General features: G+C 56.5%; 7 protein-coding genes across 7 annotated transcripts; 5 read left to right on the top strand and 2 right to left on the bottom strand.

Annotated features, from left to right (window-relative positions):
* The first annotated feature begins 702 nt into the window (after positions 1 to 702).
* On the top strand, positions 703 to 4,812 carry BDP81DRAFT_183317 (HECT-domain-containing protein). Its single transcript, XM_060582309.1, has 2 exons — positions 703 to 3,597; positions 3,650 to 4,812. Exons 1-2 carry the CDS (start codon positions 942 to 944, stop codon positions 4,570 to 4,572), a joined length of 3,579 nt encoding a protein of 1,192 aa, XP_060448380.1. The 5' UTR covers positions 703 to 941; the 3' UTR covers positions 4,573 to 4,812.
* Positions 4,757 to 5,931, bottom strand: BDP81DRAFT_183313 (CI-B8 domain-containing protein). Its single transcript, XM_060582308.1, has 3 exons — positions 5,815 to 5,931; positions 5,578 to 5,684; positions 4,757 to 5,497 (listed from the first exon to the last, which is right to left on the bottom strand). The coding sequence occupies exons 1-3, from the start codon at positions 5,851 to 5,853 to the stop codon at positions 5,053 to 5,055; spliced, it is 591 nt and encodes a 196-aa protein (XP_060448379.1). The 5' UTR covers positions 5,854 to 5,931; the 3' UTR covers positions 4,757 to 5,052.
* Positions 5,932 to 6,102: 171 nt separating this feature from the next.
* On the top strand, positions 6,103 to 8,559 carry BDP81DRAFT_344118 (uncharacterized protein). Its single transcript, XM_060586068.1, has 2 exons — positions 6,103 to 6,701; positions 6,757 to 8,559. Exons 1-2 carry the CDS (start codon positions 6,170 to 6,172, stop codon positions 8,427 to 8,429), a joined length of 2,205 nt encoding a protein of 734 aa, XP_060448378.1. The 5' UTR covers positions 6,103 to 6,169; the 3' UTR covers positions 8,430 to 8,559.
* A 788-nt stretch (positions 8,560 to 9,347) lies between these two features.
* BDP81DRAFT_183296 (phosphatase inhibitor-domain-containing protein) lies at positions 9,348 to 10,232 on the top strand. The gene is made up of 2 exons (XM_060582307.1): positions 9,348 to 9,734; positions 9,795 to 10,232. The coding sequence occupies exons 1-2, from the start codon at positions 9,542 to 9,544 to the stop codon at positions 10,142 to 10,144; spliced, it is 543 nt and encodes a 180-aa protein (XP_060448377.1). The 5' UTR covers positions 9,348 to 9,541; the 3' UTR covers positions 10,145 to 10,232.
* Positions 10,233 to 10,706: 474 nt separating this feature from the next.
* Positions 10,707 to 11,715, top strand: BDP81DRAFT_313276 (CobW/HypB/UreG, nucleotide-binding domain-containing protein; the record flags this gene model as incomplete). Its single annotated transcript, XM_060583877.1, has 2 exons — positions 10,707 to 10,894; positions 11,076 to 11,715. 2 exons carry the CDS (start codon positions 10,707 to 10,709, stop codon positions 11,713 to 11,715), a joined length of 828 nt encoding a protein of 275 aa, XP_060448376.1.
* A 231-nt stretch (positions 11,716 to 11,946) lies between these two features.
* On the bottom strand, positions 11,947 to 14,468 carry BDP81DRAFT_391830 (AARP2CN domain-containing protein; the record flags this gene model as incomplete). Its single annotated transcript, XM_060587598.1, has 2 exons — positions 11,947 to 14,291; positions 14,375 to 14,468. The coding sequence occupies 2 exons, from the start codon at positions 14,466 to 14,468 to the stop codon at positions 11,947 to 11,949; spliced, it is 2,439 nt and encodes an 812-aa protein (XP_060448375.1).
* A 459-nt stretch (positions 14,469 to 14,927) lies between these two features.
* BDP81DRAFT_313369 (BING4CT domain-containing protein) lies at positions 14,928 to 16,649 on the top strand (the record flags this gene model as incomplete). Its single annotated transcript, XM_060583886.1, has 2 exons — positions 14,928 to 15,623; positions 15,678 to 16,649. The coding sequence occupies 2 exons, from the start codon at positions 14,928 to 14,930 to the stop codon at positions 16,647 to 16,649; spliced, it is 1,668 nt and encodes a 555-aa protein (XP_060448374.1).
* Positions 16,650 to 16,685: the final 36 nt, after the last annotated feature.

The raw sequence follows: 16,685 nt of genomic DNA, 5'->3' as shown, positions 1-16,685 counted from the left end.
TCCCTCGGCCGAGCTCGAGTCGAGTCCCAGCACTCAGTCTCTTGCCTCTCATTGATGTGGCCAAGCATGGATGGATTTCTAGAGGAACGGACAGCACCGCGGCGCTCAGTTCAAAAACCACCACCTCCGAATGCCCTTTGCGTGTCCGTACCTTACCGTCGTTTGATATCCTCATGTACGTGTGCATGTGCTCGGCGCAAATTGTTGGCTGGGGCACTAGAGGCGGTCATTTCCACTACCTCCAAGCCGGACCCAAGCACCCCAAGCTCCAACTAACTAACCATCTGCAACCATAACAAAAACAACGAAGCCGTTGTCACTTTTGCTTAGTCCTCTCTTGGTCTTGGTATTGGATCAACTTTCCCAGCTGCTGGGCCGTCCGCCTTGTCGGCGTTGCTCTAGCTCTATGGCCTCGTGTACCTATTTGGACAGTAGGTATTCCGTAGCTAGAACCCATCACAACAGCATAATCCCAGCATGGGCGCGTCGGAGACTTCCTCTTTGCGCACCTTATTATTACCACCTGCATCGTGAAGCCTGTCCTCTCCTGCAGCAAGTGTCATGCCGTGTCCTGTCTCGTCCCTTTGACTTACATCCACACTTGTTGGACGAGACACGCCTTCAACTCAATTCAAAGTGCAGGCTCCCCCCACCCTCCCTCCAACTTCCGGCCGCACCTTACCTTCCCACCCCCTCGTCTTCCATCGTCTCACTTTTACTTCAACTACCTGCCTTGGGCACGGCGGCACAGCAAGAAACCATTTCGAACGAGAGAAAGAACAGACAGACAAGCAGGACAGACCGTGAGGCGGAAAAGAAAAAAAACCTAACCTTGCCTTCCTGTACATCCTCATTTCTCCATGCCGATTCGCTGCTTACAGACCAAGCTGGCCAGGTGCCCTTGCTGTTGTCGCAGAGTTTAGACGGCATCGCTCGCAAACATGGCTCCTTGGTCGTCGCAACGTCATGCTCCACCTCCTCGCCCTCCTACTCTCCGTCAAACTTCCGCCGACCCTGTCTCCCGAATACACAGCCCCTCGCACACTGCACCACCTGGCCAGCTGGGACGACTGCCCGACAGCTATGCGATTTTGGATAACTCCCACCTCCAAGCCGACTCGAGCTCTTCCGAATCCGATTTCCACCCAAGACGTCCGCGCCGTCCGACACATTCCCGCTCCATGAGCCACCCATTCCCCTCGCTATTCTCCAGCAAGAAGAAGCGTCCCGACACCTCCCATGACACCGATTCCGAAGACGATGCGCCCGTCATGACGAAGCCGCCCGGCAACAACAGTAACGCCACACATAAGAGGGGAGGCACCAGCAATGGCAGCAGAGACTTTGCGACTGGCAATTGCATGACCTGCGGCTCTCTCGTGCGCTGGCCACGCGAGCTGAAGGTCTTCAAATGCACAGTCTGTGTAACCATCAACGACATCCACCCGGACCAGCTACCCGCCAGATCCAACAGCGGCCCCAAATGGCTACAGCGCCCGTCCCAAGAGTCGACCTCGCCTCAGAAACAAACTACACGTCCAGCAGAACGATATGAAACCAGGCCTATTTCACTCGACCAGACCAAGAGACTGATCCGGCAATCCATCCATGCACATCTAGCGAGGGCGATTAGGAGGTCCTCGAGCTCAGAGGATGAACAGCGCGAGGTCGCTGCCGAGAGGCACGCAACCCCCAGTCCGTTTCGGGGACAGAGTGAACGGCCTTGCACTTCGAGGACGACAGGAGGTCCACAGCACAGGCGGGAGAAAAGCCAAGGTAATGGCACTGGCTACCTCTTCCCCGAGCAGCCTACGCTCCGTCCAAATCCCAATGTGCATCCGCTGCGTCTGCCCCCAACGGCCCGGTCGTTTTCGTCTTCTTACCCCGAGAGACCCTCCATGCGCCAGCTCACTGCAGACGCCAGTGCTCCACGACCGGCGGGCCCCAGATTCTTGGATGCTGATGATCCAAAGAGGATATTCAGGCCGTTGGAAGACTACATTACCACCTGCTTCAGTTCGTTCCACTGCGTCAACTCTTCGTTCCTGTCTCGTCGGCCCGTCATAGCTACCCGCTCAGGGAGCGAGTCGGCCTCACGGCGGCCCCTTATCCCCAGGCCCGAGCCCAAGTTCGCAGAGCAACATTCTGAATCTCCCGTATGTGACCTCGACCCTAAGATTCTGCTACTCGGTGACTTTGCCGAGAATGGAACGTGGTGGACCGGGAATCAAAGCCAGGGAGGGACACGCCACAAGCGATCGGCCTCACAGCGGATCGAGGATGCCCCTTCATTCATCACGTCTCGTTCGCCGCAGGTGGAATGGAATCAAGTTACGGAGTGGTATAGATCGGTGATCAATGCCGCGGAATCATGGATGTCCATTTACGAGGAGATGACCCGAGATTCGGAGGCAGACCCTCTATCAGCAACAGAGCTCCGAGCCATCGAGTCCCAATTGCTCTTCGGCCAAGACCATACCCACAGGACCCTATTGAAAGCCATCGAAACACTCCTCAAGCGCCCCGGGCGGCCGATGACTGATCCAGAAGACCTGAGATATCTTCTCATCATCCTGGAGAACCCGCTGCTCTACGGGGAGTCGAATGCCTTCCAAGGCCGAGGAAACAATGACAGACGTCCGTCGCTGAAACGCGACGAGATTCTGAGGGAAGACAGATCGACCTTGAAAACTGGTCCCGTATCTGGACAACATTCCGTCATCATCAAGCGAATCCTGGGCTTGATCTCGAATTCATCGACTTCATGCCAGAACCATTTAACCACTTGGTTTGCGCGGTTTTCCGAGTCCAGATTCATCAAGATCAAGGACCTTGCCGCTGGGTTCCTGACTTATAGACTCATTCGCCAGAATGAGAAGAAACACGAGGTCAGAGTCGACATAACAGCCGGGTTGATCCCGAACATGAGTGCCGGACATTCAGCAGCCTCGCTACACGCAGCGCTGGGCACGCAGCGTAGCTCATCAAAGCAACAGAAGGAGCAACCGAAAAAGATGGTATATAATGAAGACTGGCAAATCCGGGCCGCCGCCAGAGTTCTTTCTCTAGTGTTTGCGGCAAATAACATGACGCACATTCGGCGCCCGGATCACACGGGAAATATGAGTAGCAGTACTCACAGGGGAGGCATACAGGCGCATGGGCAAATCATCCCTACGAGTGACTTTTACAACACCATGATTGACTACACCGACTTGGTAGCCGAGTTCGAAGCCTGGGAGTCGAAGAGGGGAAAGTTCTCGTTTTGCCAGTATCCGTTCCTGTTGAGCATGTGGGCCAAGTCCCAGATACTGGAGCATGATGCACGAAGGCAACAGATGACCAAGGCACGGGACGCTTTTTTCGACAGCATCATGACAAGGAGGAACGTTACGCAATTCTTGGTGCTTGATGTTCGAAGAGAGTGCCTGGTTGACGATAGTTTGAAGGCTGTGAGCGAAGTCATTGGAAGCGGGAGCGAAGACATCAAGAAGGGGTTGCGCATCGTTTTCAAGGGCGAGGAGGGCCTTGATGCAGGTGGTTTGAAGAAAGAATGGTTTCTTCTCCTCGTCCGTGAGGTGTTCAACCCCGAGCATGGTATGTATCAGTCTGCGTCAGGTCTGAGTCTGTTTCTGATACCATATTGCAGGCATGTTTATCTACGACGAGGACTCTCAGTTCTGCTATTTCAACCCCAACGCCTTTGAAACTTCTGACCAGTTCTTCCTGGTTGGCGTTGTAATGGGTCTGGCGATCTACAACTCCACCATCCTCGATGTGGCGCTGCCGCCATTCGCCTTCCGAAAGCTTCTTGCTTCCGCTCCTAGCTCGTTGTCAGGTTCCTCTGCCCATCCTCGACCAACCATGAACTACACACTGGAGGACCTAGCTGAGTATCGCCCGCGTCTAGCGAGTGGTCTCAAGCAGCTTCTTGAGTATGATGGTGACGTTGAGGCGACTTTCCAGCTGGACTTTGTCGTGGATATTGAGAAGTACGGAACTGTGATGCAGGTCCCGCTGTGCCCAGGAGGAGAAAGGAAGCCAGTCACCAACGCAAACAGAGCAGAGTACGTCTCACTATACGTCAGGTACCTACTCGAAACGACTGTCGCCCGACAGTTTGAGCCCTTCAAACGTGGTTTTTACACTGTGTGTGGCGGCAACGCACTGTCACTGTTCCGACCTGAGGAGATTGAATTACTCGTGCGAGGCTCAGATACGGCACTCGATGTGGACGCACTGAGGGGTGTGGCTGAGTACGACAACTGGGGTTCGAAGAACCCTGATGGGGTAGAGCCAGTCATAGGATGGTTCTGGGATGCCTTCAAGAGTGCAACCCCTGATGAGCAAAGGAAGCTTCTCTCCTTCATCACCGGTACTGACAGGGTGCCGGCCATGGGTGCTGCTCTTCTTCCGATCAAAATTACATGTTTAGGCGATGATGAGAACAGGTATCCCATCGCTCGAACATGCTTCAATATGCTGGCCCTACGTCGTTACGGGTCGAGGGAGAGACTAGAGCACATGCTATGGACTGCCGTGCACGAGAGCGAAGGCTTTGGTTTGAAATAAGCGTATCATGTGTCAAATGAGCTACAGGGAGCATCGATATCGGAGTTACAGAAAGACAAACCGCAGCCCTGCAAAGGGTAGCAGCATGCATCTAGATGGTATGGCTGGCAGATTCACAACGACCTACAGCTTGGTGGTCTTTCTTGGGCGGTGGGCGGCGTTTAGGTTTTGGATGAACATGGGCGATAAGTCCATGGGTAGCTTATAATGGAAAGGAGTTCGTTTCGTTTCCAACCACCGTCATACTTGACAGCATGTAGTGTCTCCTGAACTAGCATTTGTGATCGTGACCAGAACTTGGTCCTGTAACCCATGAAGACAGACTGGTCACATTGCCGCCCAGAGCATTCTCGTTTTGCAGAGATTCTTTTTGGTACATTTTGTACAGGATATTCATACACTTTTTTCGGTTTCTTCTCCACACGCTCGTACACACCACTTTTGTTCTGCTCCCCTCCCCCCTGAACCAATTCTCATCAACTAGCTCGCCTCAGCACGCGCCCTAGCAAGCATAGCCTTCTCCCTCCTCTCCTCCTCCAGAATCTTGGCCACCCGCTTCCGGTCCTTATCGCCCTTGGCTCGCAGCTCCTCGACGGCCTTCATATCGGCCTCGTCCTCGGGGCCGGGCAGCACGGCCTCTGCTTTCGTCTCTTGGAGAAAGTGTTCGTAGATTTCCTCCGAGTGCTTGTTCTTCATGTCGATCTTGACGACGCGCTCGAGACCCTCGAGGGGTGCGGGGGCCTTTGAGTTGTCGATTGCGCTGGAGGGGGGTTGCGGGAGGGTGGAGGGTTCGAGGGGTTCGCCGGTGGTGGAGAAGTAGACGGACATAATGGCTGCGCCTTCGTTGTTGTTTTTGCGGTTTACAATCATTGGGATGGCGGGGTTGTAGTATTTTAGGCGGGGGAGCATGTCGCGCCAGAATTTCCTGTGAAGGAAGTGGAAAGAGGCGGTTAGTCGAAGCTCTTCGCGGGTGGGAGAATGGATGAGGAGAGGGGGGGGACGAACTTGGGACCAAAGTGGCCGCCGTCTACGCGCCTGGCGAACTCCATGTGTATCCTCGTGACGTTGGGAGGCAGTTTTGCGGCGCCGAGGCCGAAGCGGATGTTGAGGATCTGCGGGTGTCAATTGAAGCTATTCCTGGGGAGCTATGTCGGGTAGTTCTCGATTCTAAGTACCTTCTGTTCACCAAAAGTTAGCTTTCTCAATTCGTCACGAGTATAGCGATTGCTCAAGAAGACTTACAGCTTTTAAAGCGTGCCATCTCTGTCCTACACGAGTCATCTTGGCGGTAGTCTCTTCAGAAATGCTACAATCCAAAGGGTATCTCAATCACCAAGCAACTTCTCGATGCCAGTCGCGTGGTCGGGAGTCTGAAAATTGCCCGCGACCCTTGGATTTTTCGGACCGGGGGCAAATGATTGTCCGGCGATAAGGGGTGTCGGAACTCTTATCGGTGCAGCTCGGACGTTGATCGTCCCCAAAATTTCTAGAATTTCCTAGATGCTTGTCTAGTCGAAAAGCTGCCAGGACCCAAAAGTCCGGTAACTGACAACCCAAATTACCACGTTCTTTTTCCCCTCGTTCTATTTCTACGACAATGCATCGCGCATTATCGTCGAGATGGCTCAGGAGCGCCATGAGTATTGGCGACCGGGCCGCCTTGGGTGAGGTCCCGGTCTACCTCTGCCCATCCCTCACCACCGCGTCTGCGCGGCGCTGCTTTGCGCCGACTGGCGATGCGCGTCGCAACCTTCCTTACAGACAGCGACGATGCATGCACATCGAGGCGACGACAATGTCCGAACCGGCGGCGGCGGCGGCCCCGTCACCTCCTACTAGCGAATCAACAAAGAACCCGAGGAGAAACCTCCCGGTGTCATGCAGTGGCTGCGGCGCACTGAGCCAAACAACCGAGGCTGGGCATGCTGGATACTACGACCTGAGCAGGAAAGCCGTGAAGGAGTTCCTTGCGCCCAAGGGTAGCGAAGAGGAGGTGGAAAATGGGGCGCGAGAGGAAGATAAGGTCATTGATGAGGTCCTGCAGAACATGAGTGAGGAGCAGCTTGCTCAGCTTGGCCTGGACCCGAAGACACTACGTTTTGGGGAGGAATTGGGTTCTGGCGTTACGAGTGCGTATTCAACTGTTGATCTGCGTCTACCGCAAGTACTAACAATACGCAATAGCACCGGGCCCCAAGCCGAAAAGAGTACCGCTTTGCGATCGATGCCACAAGCTGGTGCACCACCACTCCGGAGAGCCGATCTACCACCCGACAGTCGACGCCCTGCGCGAGACGATCGAGGAGTCACCCTTTAAGAACAACCACATCTACCACGTAATCGACGCCGCTGACTTCCCAATGTCGTTCATCCCGAAGCTGCACCAAGTCCTCGACGCCAATCTGAAGCACAGGAACCGCAGGAATAGGGCTGGAAGGTACTTCAAGGACCGCAAGTTCGACATGAGCTTCATCATCACGCGATCGGATCTGCTCGCGCCGAAAAAGGAGCAAGTGGACTCGCTCATGCCGTACCTGAGAGAGGTCCTGCGCCGGTCGCTGGGCAAGTTTGGACAGCTCATCAGACTGGGCAACGTCAAGTGTGTCAGCGCGCAGCGAGGGTGGTGGACCAAGTCGCTCAAGGAGGAGATTTACAAGCGCGGCGGCGCGGGCTGGATGGTTGGCAAGGTCAACGTTGGAAAGAGTCAGCTATTCGACTCGGTGTTCCCGAAGGGCACGACGGCAAAGCTCCCTTCGGGAAATCGCATGGAGATCCCCTTGTTTGCAAAGGAGGAGGACAGCGACGGTGCCAGTTACGCGGCGAGGGGGCTGGAGAACGATTCTGATCGTCTTGAAGTGGATGCTTTGCTGCCTCCTGCTCGTCCCGAAACAGACTTCCCGGAGATGCCTACGGTCTCCTCTCTTCCAGGCACGACGGCTTCTCCTATCCGAATCCCCTTTGGCAACGGCAAGGGGGAGCTGATTGACCTCCCTGGAGTGGCTCGATCAGATCTCGAGAGATACGTCAAGCCGGAGCACCGTAACGATCTCATCATGCACCACCGAATCAAGCCGGAACAGCAATCCCTCAAGCCCGGCCAATCCCTCCTGCTTGGAAGCCTGATCCGCATCACCCCCACCACGCCGGACCTCGTCTTCCTCGCCTACAACTTCACCCCGATCCCCGAACACGCGACCTCCACCGAGAAGGCCATCGAGTTCCAGCAGCAGACGAGGGAATCCGACCGCGTGCCCAACATCGCCGCCCCCGGCCTCGCCGAGAAGCTCAAGCTCGCGGGCGCCTTTGAGCTCAAGTACGACGTTACCAAGGAGCGCGCCGGACCGCTCACGCGCAAGGACGTCGGCCGCAGAAAGGTCGAGGACCTCCCCTGGCGCGTGATGGCTACCGACATCCTCATCGAGGGCTGCGGATGGGTCGAGATCGTGGCACAGGTGCGAACCAAGGACCTGTTTGCCGGCTGCGCGCCGTCCTTTACGCAAGAAGAACCTGAACCCGAGCTTGAACCGGAGGTCGAGGAGCCCGAGCCCGTAGACGGTTTCGCCAGGATGGAGATGGCTATGAACAGCCAGGCCGGCGGTCCTCCCAAGGTCGAGAAGCCGAAGAAGAAGGAAAAGGAGAAGCCCGCGGAACCTGCCCGGAAACCCGACGAGCCGAATTGGCCCGTCGTCGAGGTCTGGACGCCCGAGGGCAGGTTCGTCGGCGCTCGTCTGCCGATGAACGCGTGGCTTTTGAATAAGTCTCCCAAGAAGGAGATGAAGAGCCGTCCGCGCAAGAGCATGAAGGGCGCGAAGAAGGCGGCCAAGGCTGTCAAGAGAGCCCTTGCGGCGGCTGAATAATTGGCCTTGGAACACCTCCCCACACAACCACACATATATATACTATGTACACCACCTGTAGAATATTTGCATGCGATACCCATGTGTAAAACCCACGTATCAATACCAATAATCAACCATTTATTACAAGAAATCTGTCAGTGGCATATCGCTCGATGGCGTCAATATTTGTCGCTAGTCTTTCTCTCGTGTTGCCCTATTTCGAAATTATTCATAGGGGAGTAGAGCCGAATTGATATATAACTTATCACGACCTATTTCAAAGTACGTACACGCTATCTAGCAATTGATGTGATAGGCGTTGCTGATATCGGATGTATCACTGTGATGACATTGAGATTTCCTAAAACCACTTTACGCGTGAACAAGGCGCTGCGTGTCATCAACCCTGGATCAATCTCAAACGACGGAGTGAATGAACCGTTGACAATGGCCGGCACCGGGCGGGACTGCTTGAAACACCGAATCCGGAACCTTCTCGCGGCGCCGGTGCGTTCCTGGCGATGGCTGGTCCAGCCGTGGCTTCGGGTCTTGTATGTGTAGATCTTCAGGGAATGACGTGGTGTGGGTAGCAGAACTACCTTTTCAACGCTGTTGAGAACTTGAGCGAGCCAAAAATGTACGAGGCTTTCATACGCGGGTTTCTTATTAATCTTCCAGAGGTCACAGAAGCTTTTTACAACCACCTATCGGCGTCCACTCTCGTTAAATAAGGTACCTTGATAACCAAGTCGCTGGGCTGTACCTGAACCATCGGGGGTCGGCCTGCTACCTTCTACCCGCCCCTCCAAAATTACCTAAGGGGATCAAAAAAGCATCCCACCCTCTTTGCCTTCCTTCCTACAACTTACAAATAGGCAAATCCCTGCGACACACAGCCCCCTGAATGTCCTCGGTTTTGTCTATCGCTTGACAGATCCGCGCGCACCAGACGGCTTGAGCACGCACAGTGGTGACAACTTCGCGACAGCATCAAGTGGCAACCTCTACAGATTGGGGATCCATCGGCGTGAGAAGCAGCCCCGCGCAGAGAAGTGACCGCATCGACACACGACCACGCACTCCGCTCTTCGACCTCACAAATCTTCCTTACACCGGAAAACATCACCACAATGGCGGCATTACAAGACCGCTCGCAACAGCGCTCAGCGCCAGGCCCCTCCCAGACCCAGACAGAAACGCAGAGCAGGACGGGCACACAGGCGATCCTGCGGCTGCGAGGCGCTCACGCTCCGTCTAGGCAGTCGGTGCGATGGGCGGAAGACGTGGTGGATAACGAGGGCCTGGGACGCAAGAGCTCAAAAGGTGAGTTGACGTCTCTCTCCTCCTTGGTCACATGCATGACCAACTAACGCAACTCGACAGTCTGCTGCATCTACCACCGCCCCAAGGGCGTCGACGAATCCAGCGACGAGTCCTCTTCAGACTCCTCTGACGACTCTTCCGACTCCGAGGCGGACGACAATGGTGGGCGGAGGAGGATACCTTCTGGAGACCACAAGGGGAAGGGGAAGGACAAGAAGAGCGGCAAGCGGGGAGATCATGACCACAACTGCGACGACCACGATCACGACCACAGCAGTCACGGATACGGGAGGAAGGATGGTCGCGAGGGGAGCGAGAAGAGGAGGCCTAGCCCGAATGCATATGAGAGGGTGCCGAAGCCGCCCAAGCCCAAGGATGAGGGGAGCGGTGGTCCGCCAGCCAAGGCTTGAGTGAAGAGAGCATGAGACGGTCGATTTCTGGTTCGCGATGCATATCTTAAGGCGTTGGAGGGGATTGATACATGGTTTACGGATGAGCATATCTACAGCCGCGGGGGGGCGGCAGCACGAATACAACATGGTGCATTAGCAGAGGTACTTGTTGTCTGCTCATGCAATTTGGGGCTTAAGATTGAATGCGACCATTTTGCTGCAAAGACATCGAAGGACTATCCATCCTATTTGAGCGCTGAGCCTCGGTCCTGGAATACCTCACTCTACGCGGACCCGGAGGAGCGGTGTGTCCCCGCACTGAGTGCGCCGGCGGCGGCCGTGGGGGATCAGCTCTCGCACGCCCGGGCACTGGGCACCACGCGTTGAAATCTTATCGCTGCGATAAGCTGTAAAGGACCCCGCGATCCCTTGACAGTGCTCAGACGTAACCCCGCCATTCTTCAACAGCTTCCTCCATATAAGCCAAAGCTTTGCAACCTTCCAGATTCCTTGTACAAATCGAACTTGAGGAATACGACGCCTTTCTTTCAAACCTATATCAGGCCCCCATCCCACAGCCATGTCCCACGAGCACTCACACGACGGTCCTCATGGCCACGCGCACTCCCACGAGGGCGGCTTCAACGCCCAGGAGCACGGCCACTCTCATGAGATCCTTGACGGTCCTGGAAGCTACCTCGGCCGCGAGATGCCTATTGTCGAGGGTAGAGACTGGAATGATCGTGCTTTCACCATTGGAATTGGAGGGTGAGTTCAGTTTAACATCCAAGTCCTAGAGTGTAATCCAAAAACCGCTCATCCCCTGCTCTTCGAATGGCCTCAAATGGCTTGCTAGGAGAGCCCCTGGCATACAATCTCAAGATAAAATTGCACACGAATTACTCTCAACGGGTTACATCACAGAAAGACTAAAACATCCCAAATACAGACCCGTCGGTTCCGGCAAGACAGCCCTAATGCTCGCCCTCTGCAACGCCCTCCGCGAAAAATACTCCATCGCCGCCGTCACAAACGACATCTTCACCCGCGAGGACGCCGAGTTCCTCACCCGCCACAAGGCCCTGCCCGCCCCGCGCATCCGCGCCATCGAGACGGGCGGCTGCCCGCACGCCGCCGTGCGCGAGGACATCTCGGCCAACCTCGCCGCCCTCGAGGACCTCCACCGCGAGTTCGACGCCGACCTGCTCCTCATCGAGTCCGGCGGCGACAACCTGGCCGCCAACTACTCGCGCGAGCTGGCCGACTACATCATCTACGTTATTGACGTGTCGGGCGGCGACAAGATCCCGCGCAAGGGCGGTCCCGGTATCACGCAAAGCGATTTGCTGGTTGTGAACAAGACGGATCTGGCGGAGATTGTGGGCGCGGATTTGGGTGTCATGGAGAGGGATGCGCGTAAGATGCGCGAGGGCGGGCCGACTGTGTTTGCGCAGGTCAAGAAGAATGTTGCTGTTGATCATATTGTTAACCTCATGCTCAGCGCGTGGAAGGCGAGTGGTGCGGAGGAGAACCGCAGGGGTAAGGGCGGACCGAGGCCTACTGAGGGTCTTGACAGCCTCAAGGCTTGAGCAGGATGACTCGTTGGAAGAATGTAAGAAGCGAGGGTTGACGCAAAAAAAGTTGAACGAATCTCTCTTTTTCAAAAACTCCGGAGGATGGCATCAGACCTGTATCTATAGCCGACGTTACTGCTAATATCTATGCATTCTTTTCCCGAGGCGCACCCCTTTTCTGGCATTTCCATCTCATCATGTCTGACTTTTTATCTTTTTTCCTGATCTCCTTTTTTTGTATTTGTTCTACTCCATCATCACATCCCCCTCCTGGACCAATTCAGGAACGCCAGCCTCGAGCTCGAGAAGAGGCCCCTGGATGGGGACTGCGTTACGCGGGAATACACGCTTATACAGACTGACACCGACAGCGTCCTGCGGGTTGATGCGGGCGTCGAAGGTCGCCTTGAAGTATCCGTGGGTACCGAGGGGCTCCTTCATGAAGCCGGTGCGGCCGCGCTTGGTCCACAGCGGCAGGGCCTTGAACCACTCGACGTCCTCGCGGTTGAAGAACATGTAGCGGATGGTGACAATCTTCTTGTGGATGTGGTACGGGTGGCCCGTGAGGATGGCGCGCTTGGCGATGACGCGGTTCGTCGACGACGGCAGGGCGGTGCCGGTGCCGATGAGCGTCAGGCCGATTGTGGAAGACCCATCATCCTCGGAGCCCTCGCCCTCCGGCACGGGGACGGAGCGCTTGAAGAAGAGCACGGGCACGGCGCCCCAGGTGATGGGACCCATAAAGGTCGCGACGGCGGACTGGCCCGGGTGGAGGTATCTCGCAAACTTGTGCACGTTGTTGGGCGTGTTGCCCGGCTGCGAGAAGACGGGGTTGATGGTGAAGCGGCGGGGTCCACACTGCACGATGAGCTCCTCCTTGGCCTTGACGGACTTGTCGTAGTCGGCGCTCAGGTTGAAGAGGTAGTTGACGGCCGTCTTCTTCTGCTCGTGGCGCAGAAGGGAGAAGAGCGTCACGGGGCGGCCGGGCTGGTGCGACTTCTCAAAGGACGCCGGGACGCCCTTGAGGTAGACGTGGACGCGGGTGCCGGGGGCGACGCCGCCGACGAGGGCCTCGCGGGTGGACCGCGACCGGGAGGCCTGGTAGTCTGGGATCTGGAGGAGCTTGCGCCACTCCTCGGGCTCGTAGGCCCGGTCTTCGCTCTCGAGCCACTCGCTCGTCCGCAGGCTCTTGAGACCTCTGTACCGTTGCAGGCGTTCGCGTGCGAGGACGCCCGGGTGCAGCTCAATCTCGTCGGGGAACTCCTTGTCGTCCTCGACCTCGTCCGTCTTGCGCGCGCGGTAGGCGGCGAGACCGGCGGCGTCCTCCTCTTCATCCGGTTCGATGAACTTTTCGGACTGTGCGTACGTTGTGGGTGCGCCCTCGGTGGGCTCTCTTGGCGCGGCACCCTCGAGGCCGTCTTCGGGACGGGCCTCGTCCTCTGAAGAGTTGCCGTCCTGCATCTCAAAGTCCTCCATGTCGGAGCCTGAGTCTGACACGTCGTCGCCGAGGTACCAAGCCGCTTGGTAGTTGGATGTTCCCTTGGGGACTCTGGTCTTGGCTTCCGCGGCCTCGTAGTAGTCGTCGTTGAAGTAGTGGTGGTCATCGAGAAGTACACCCTTCTTGATCTCTGGCGGCTCGTCCGCTTCCATCTCGTCGTCTTCCATCGGCGCATCAGGGGCCAGCTCTGCCAGATCATCCTGGTCTTCATCAGGGGTATCAAGAGTCTCCTCGGTCTCGGTTTCCTCCACGGCCATTTCGCCCCTCTTCAGCTTCTTGGGCAACGGCGCACTCGTAATCTTCTCGACCTGGAAGGTACCAAAGTCGCCCAGCTGAACCAGGCGGTTGGCCTTCAAGCCCCGTCCCCTGACGACACCGGTGATGACCGTTGAGTCAAGTCCCGAGCTGGCAAACTTGATGTCCTCGGCCAACATCCAACTCCTGTCCTCGCGCCACCTGACACCCTTCGGCGTGGTGTTGCAGAGCGACCGCATGAGGTTGGCGCACTCTTGTCTGTTCTCCAGCTGGTAGAGCTTCTCCTGCTCGGGGTGGAAGTGGGTGATATAGGACCTCAGGGAACCGAGGGTGGACTGCTTGTGCTTGGCTTGGTCGATCTTGTCCACACCGTAGACAACGGTGAAGAGGGTTGACAGACCCTGGCTCTCCAGACTCCTCAGCATCAGCTCTCCAAGCTCATCGACCTCGACATCGGCCGAGAGCATGACCACCACGAAGTCCGCAACCCGGGTGGCATCCAGAACCGCATTCAGATCCCTCTTGAGGGGGATGTACTGGACCTTCTGCTTGAATCTGTCGACGGAGACTCGGAATGGCGTCTCCCCCACCTCGGCCTCGACCTCCACACTCTCGTTTAATTGCTTGATGGCGACCGCGGCGTCACCATCGTGGCATAGGGGAACGACCGCGACGATTCTCGGTGCGCCGTCCCTTCCGACAAACAAGCTGGCTTCCTCCAATCTTTCCTTGCGCTTGGCGATCTGGCGCTGCTTGGCCTGGTTTCGTCGATCGAATTTGGACAGAACTTGCTGGTGGGGGGTCTTTCGCGTCCCCTTTTCGTCGCCCGGGAGCCTGCCTATACAATATGATATTAGTACGGGGGATTTCAGTGACATCAACGCCCTCAAAATTGGCGCGGAGGAAAATTTGGAGGCGAACCTTTGGCGGCGTCCCTCAGCGCACCCTTGGACGCATGCTTGGACTTGAAGGGCTTGTGGGTGACTTTGGTCGTCGGTCGGTGAGAGTGACTCATGGTCGCGGCGGGCGGTTTCCCGTCTCCCCCAGCCTTGAATCGAAAGGGTAGCGAAGCCAGGTTGGATAGAGGCTCCTTTTTCTACTTTTCACAGTCGAAATCGAGACTTGGTCGAGTACGGCGCAATTTTTGGACTTTTTGGACGGATTTGCGCCTGTGATGCAGATGGAGGGGTACTTTGACCGACTATTTTTTTGAATTCGTGCGTGCGTTATCTAAACACATTCATTGGCCTGTCAAAAGTTTCTGCGGGGCTCTGTGTGGAGTGATAAGATACGCTCCAACCAGGATCCCGATAACGAGACAAGCCTAAGAAATTTTGAGCCGAGTCGCTGTCGTCGAGCCGTGAACTTTTTTCTTTTCCGCAATTGATCGGCTTAGGACCTTCGCGACGGCACTTCACGATAACCCCCCAGACCTGCCAGCCACGAACCAAACTTCACACCCCGTTTGCCCACCATGGATATCGACATACCCGAGACGCAGACGATCTCGCGGAGAGACAACACACACTCCAATGGCGCCGTGCAGGTGAAGCGCCGCACCGACCTCGTCCCGCGCGAGGAGCGGGAGAAGATCCGGAGGCTCAAGGAGGCGAACAAGTCGTACGGCCGCGGCAAGAGCGTCAACGTGAAATCGATCAAGGACAAGAAGCTTCGCACCAACCTGTCCAAGCTCGAGAACAAGTACCGCGACGCCACCATCAAGGCCAAGGACGCCGAGATCCTGCTCGAGAACAGCGGCGGTTTCCTCGAGCCCGAGACGGAGCTCGAGAGGACGTACAAGGTTCGCCAGGATGAGATCACCGAAGGCGTCTCCGTGACGACGGCGCAGAAGCGCTTCGAGCTGAAGCTGGAGGAGTTGGGCCCGTACGTGGGCGAGTACACACGCAACGGCAGGGAACTGCTGCTCGCGGGGCGGAAAGGTCACCTTGCGACGTTTGACTGGAGGGAGGGCAAGCTGGGATGCGAGATTCAACTCAACGAGACGATTAGGGATGTGCGGTGGCTTCACAACAACCAGTTCTTTGCTGTTGCGCAGAAGAAGTATGTCTACATCTACGACCACAATGGTGTGGAGATTCACTGCTTGAGGAAACACATGGAGGTTACACACATGGAGTTCCTCCCCTACCATTTCCTCCTAGGCACAGTGGTAAGTTTGCAAATCACGAACGCAAGCTCTCAACTTCGCTAACAACCGTCACAGGCATCAACAGGCTTCCTCAAATACCAGGACGTTTCGACCGGCGACATCGTCTCCGAGATCCCCACCAAGCTTGGCCCCCCAACGGCCATGACCCAAAACCCCTGGAACGCCGTATTCCACGTAGGACACCAGAACGGCACAGTCACTCTCTGGTCACCCAACCAGACCGACCCTCTCGTCAAGCTGCTAGCGCACAGAGGACCGGTAAGATCACTAGCCGTTGACCGCGAGGGCCGATACATGGTCTCCACCGGCCAAGACTGCAAGATGGCTGTCTGGGATATCAGGATGTTCAGAGAAGTGAACCAGTATTTCACAAGAGCACCGGCGTCCTCGGTAGCCATCTCCGATTCTGGTCTCACAGCCGTCGGATGGGGTACGCAGACCAGCGTCTGGAAGGACCTGTTCAACAAGAGCGCGCCCGTCCAGGAGAAGATCCAAAGCCCATACATGGCTCTCGGAGGCGACGGCAGACGCGTCGAGCGCGTGCGCTGGTGCCCCTTCGAGGACGTCCTCGGCACAGGCCACGACGAGGGCTTCTCCTCACACCTCATCCCCGGCGCCGGCGAGGCCAACTTTGACGCCCTCGAGGTCAACCCCTTCGAGAACAAGAAGCAGAGACAAGAGGCCGAGGTCAAGGGCCTGCTGAACAAGCTCAAGCCCGAGATGATCGCCCTGGACCCCAACTTCATCGGCAACATTGACCTGCGCACGGCCGCGCAGCGCAAGGCCGAGAAGGACCTGGACGCGAAGCCGTTGTCCGTCGAGGAGGAGATCAAGAACCGCGCCAGGGGCAAGAACGGCGCGTTGAAGAAGTACCTGCGCAAGCAGAGGAAGAAGAACATTATCGACGAGAAGAGGATGAAGGTTGATGAGATTTGGGAGAAGCGCAAGAAGGAGAGGGAGAGCAAGGGCCAGGAGGCCGAGGCTGATCTCGGCCCGGCGCTGTCGAGATTCGCGCGCAAGGAATAATGTGGATGATATGAGGGGGGGTTGTATAAAGTGTTG

The sequence above is a fragment of the Colletotrichum phormii genome (genome assembly GCF_030913505.1).
Source record: "Colletotrichum phormii strain CBS 102054 chromosome Unknown BDP81scaffold_5, whole genome shotgun sequence".
NCBI classification, from domain to species: domain Eukaryota; kingdom Fungi; phylum Ascomycota; class Sordariomycetes; order Glomerellales; family Glomerellaceae; genus Colletotrichum; species Colletotrichum phormii.
Note: the sequence above shows the minus strand (reverse complement) of the source record. Positions and strands in the feature narration are given on the sequence as shown.

Excerpts from the sequence above, each read along its gene's own strand:
- BDP81DRAFT_183317 (XM_060582309.1), top strand. The coding sequence starts at position 942 with ATGGCTCCTTGGTCGTCGCAACGTCATGCTCCACCTCCTCGCCCTCCT. Across the intron at positions 3,598-3,649 it reads GGTGTTCAACCCCGAGCATG|GCATGTTTATCTACGACGAG; the intron begins GTATGTATCAGT and ends ACCATATTGCAG.
- BDP81DRAFT_183313 (XM_060582308.1), bottom strand. The coding sequence starts at position 5,853 with ATGACTCGTGTAGGACAGAGATGGCACGCTTTAAAAGCT. Across the intron at positions 5,685-5,814 it reads GATGGCACGCTTTAAAAGCT|ATCCTCAACATCCGCTTCGG; the intron begins GTAAGTCTTCTT and ends TGACACCCGCAG. Across the intron at positions 5,498-5,577 it reads GGCGGCCACTTTGGTCCCAA|GAAATTCTGGCGCGACATGC; the intron begins GTTCGTCCCCCC and ends CTTCCTTCACAG.
- BDP81DRAFT_344118 (XM_060586068.1), top strand. The coding sequence starts at position 6,170 with ATGCATCGCGCATTATCGTCGAGATGGCTCAGGAGCGCCATGAGTATT. Across the intron at positions 6,702-6,756 it reads ATTGGGTTCTGGCGTTACGA|CACCGGGCCCCAAGCCGAAA; the intron begins GTGCGTATTCAA and ends AATACGCAATAG.
- BDP81DRAFT_183296 (XM_060582307.1), top strand. The coding sequence starts at position 9,542 with ATGGCGGCATTACAAGACCGCTCGCAACAGCGCTCAGCGCCAGGCCCC. Across the intron at positions 9,735-9,794 it reads GGGACGCAAGAGCTCAAAAG|TCTGCTGCATCTACCACCGC; the intron begins GTGAGTTGACGT and ends GCAACTCGACAG.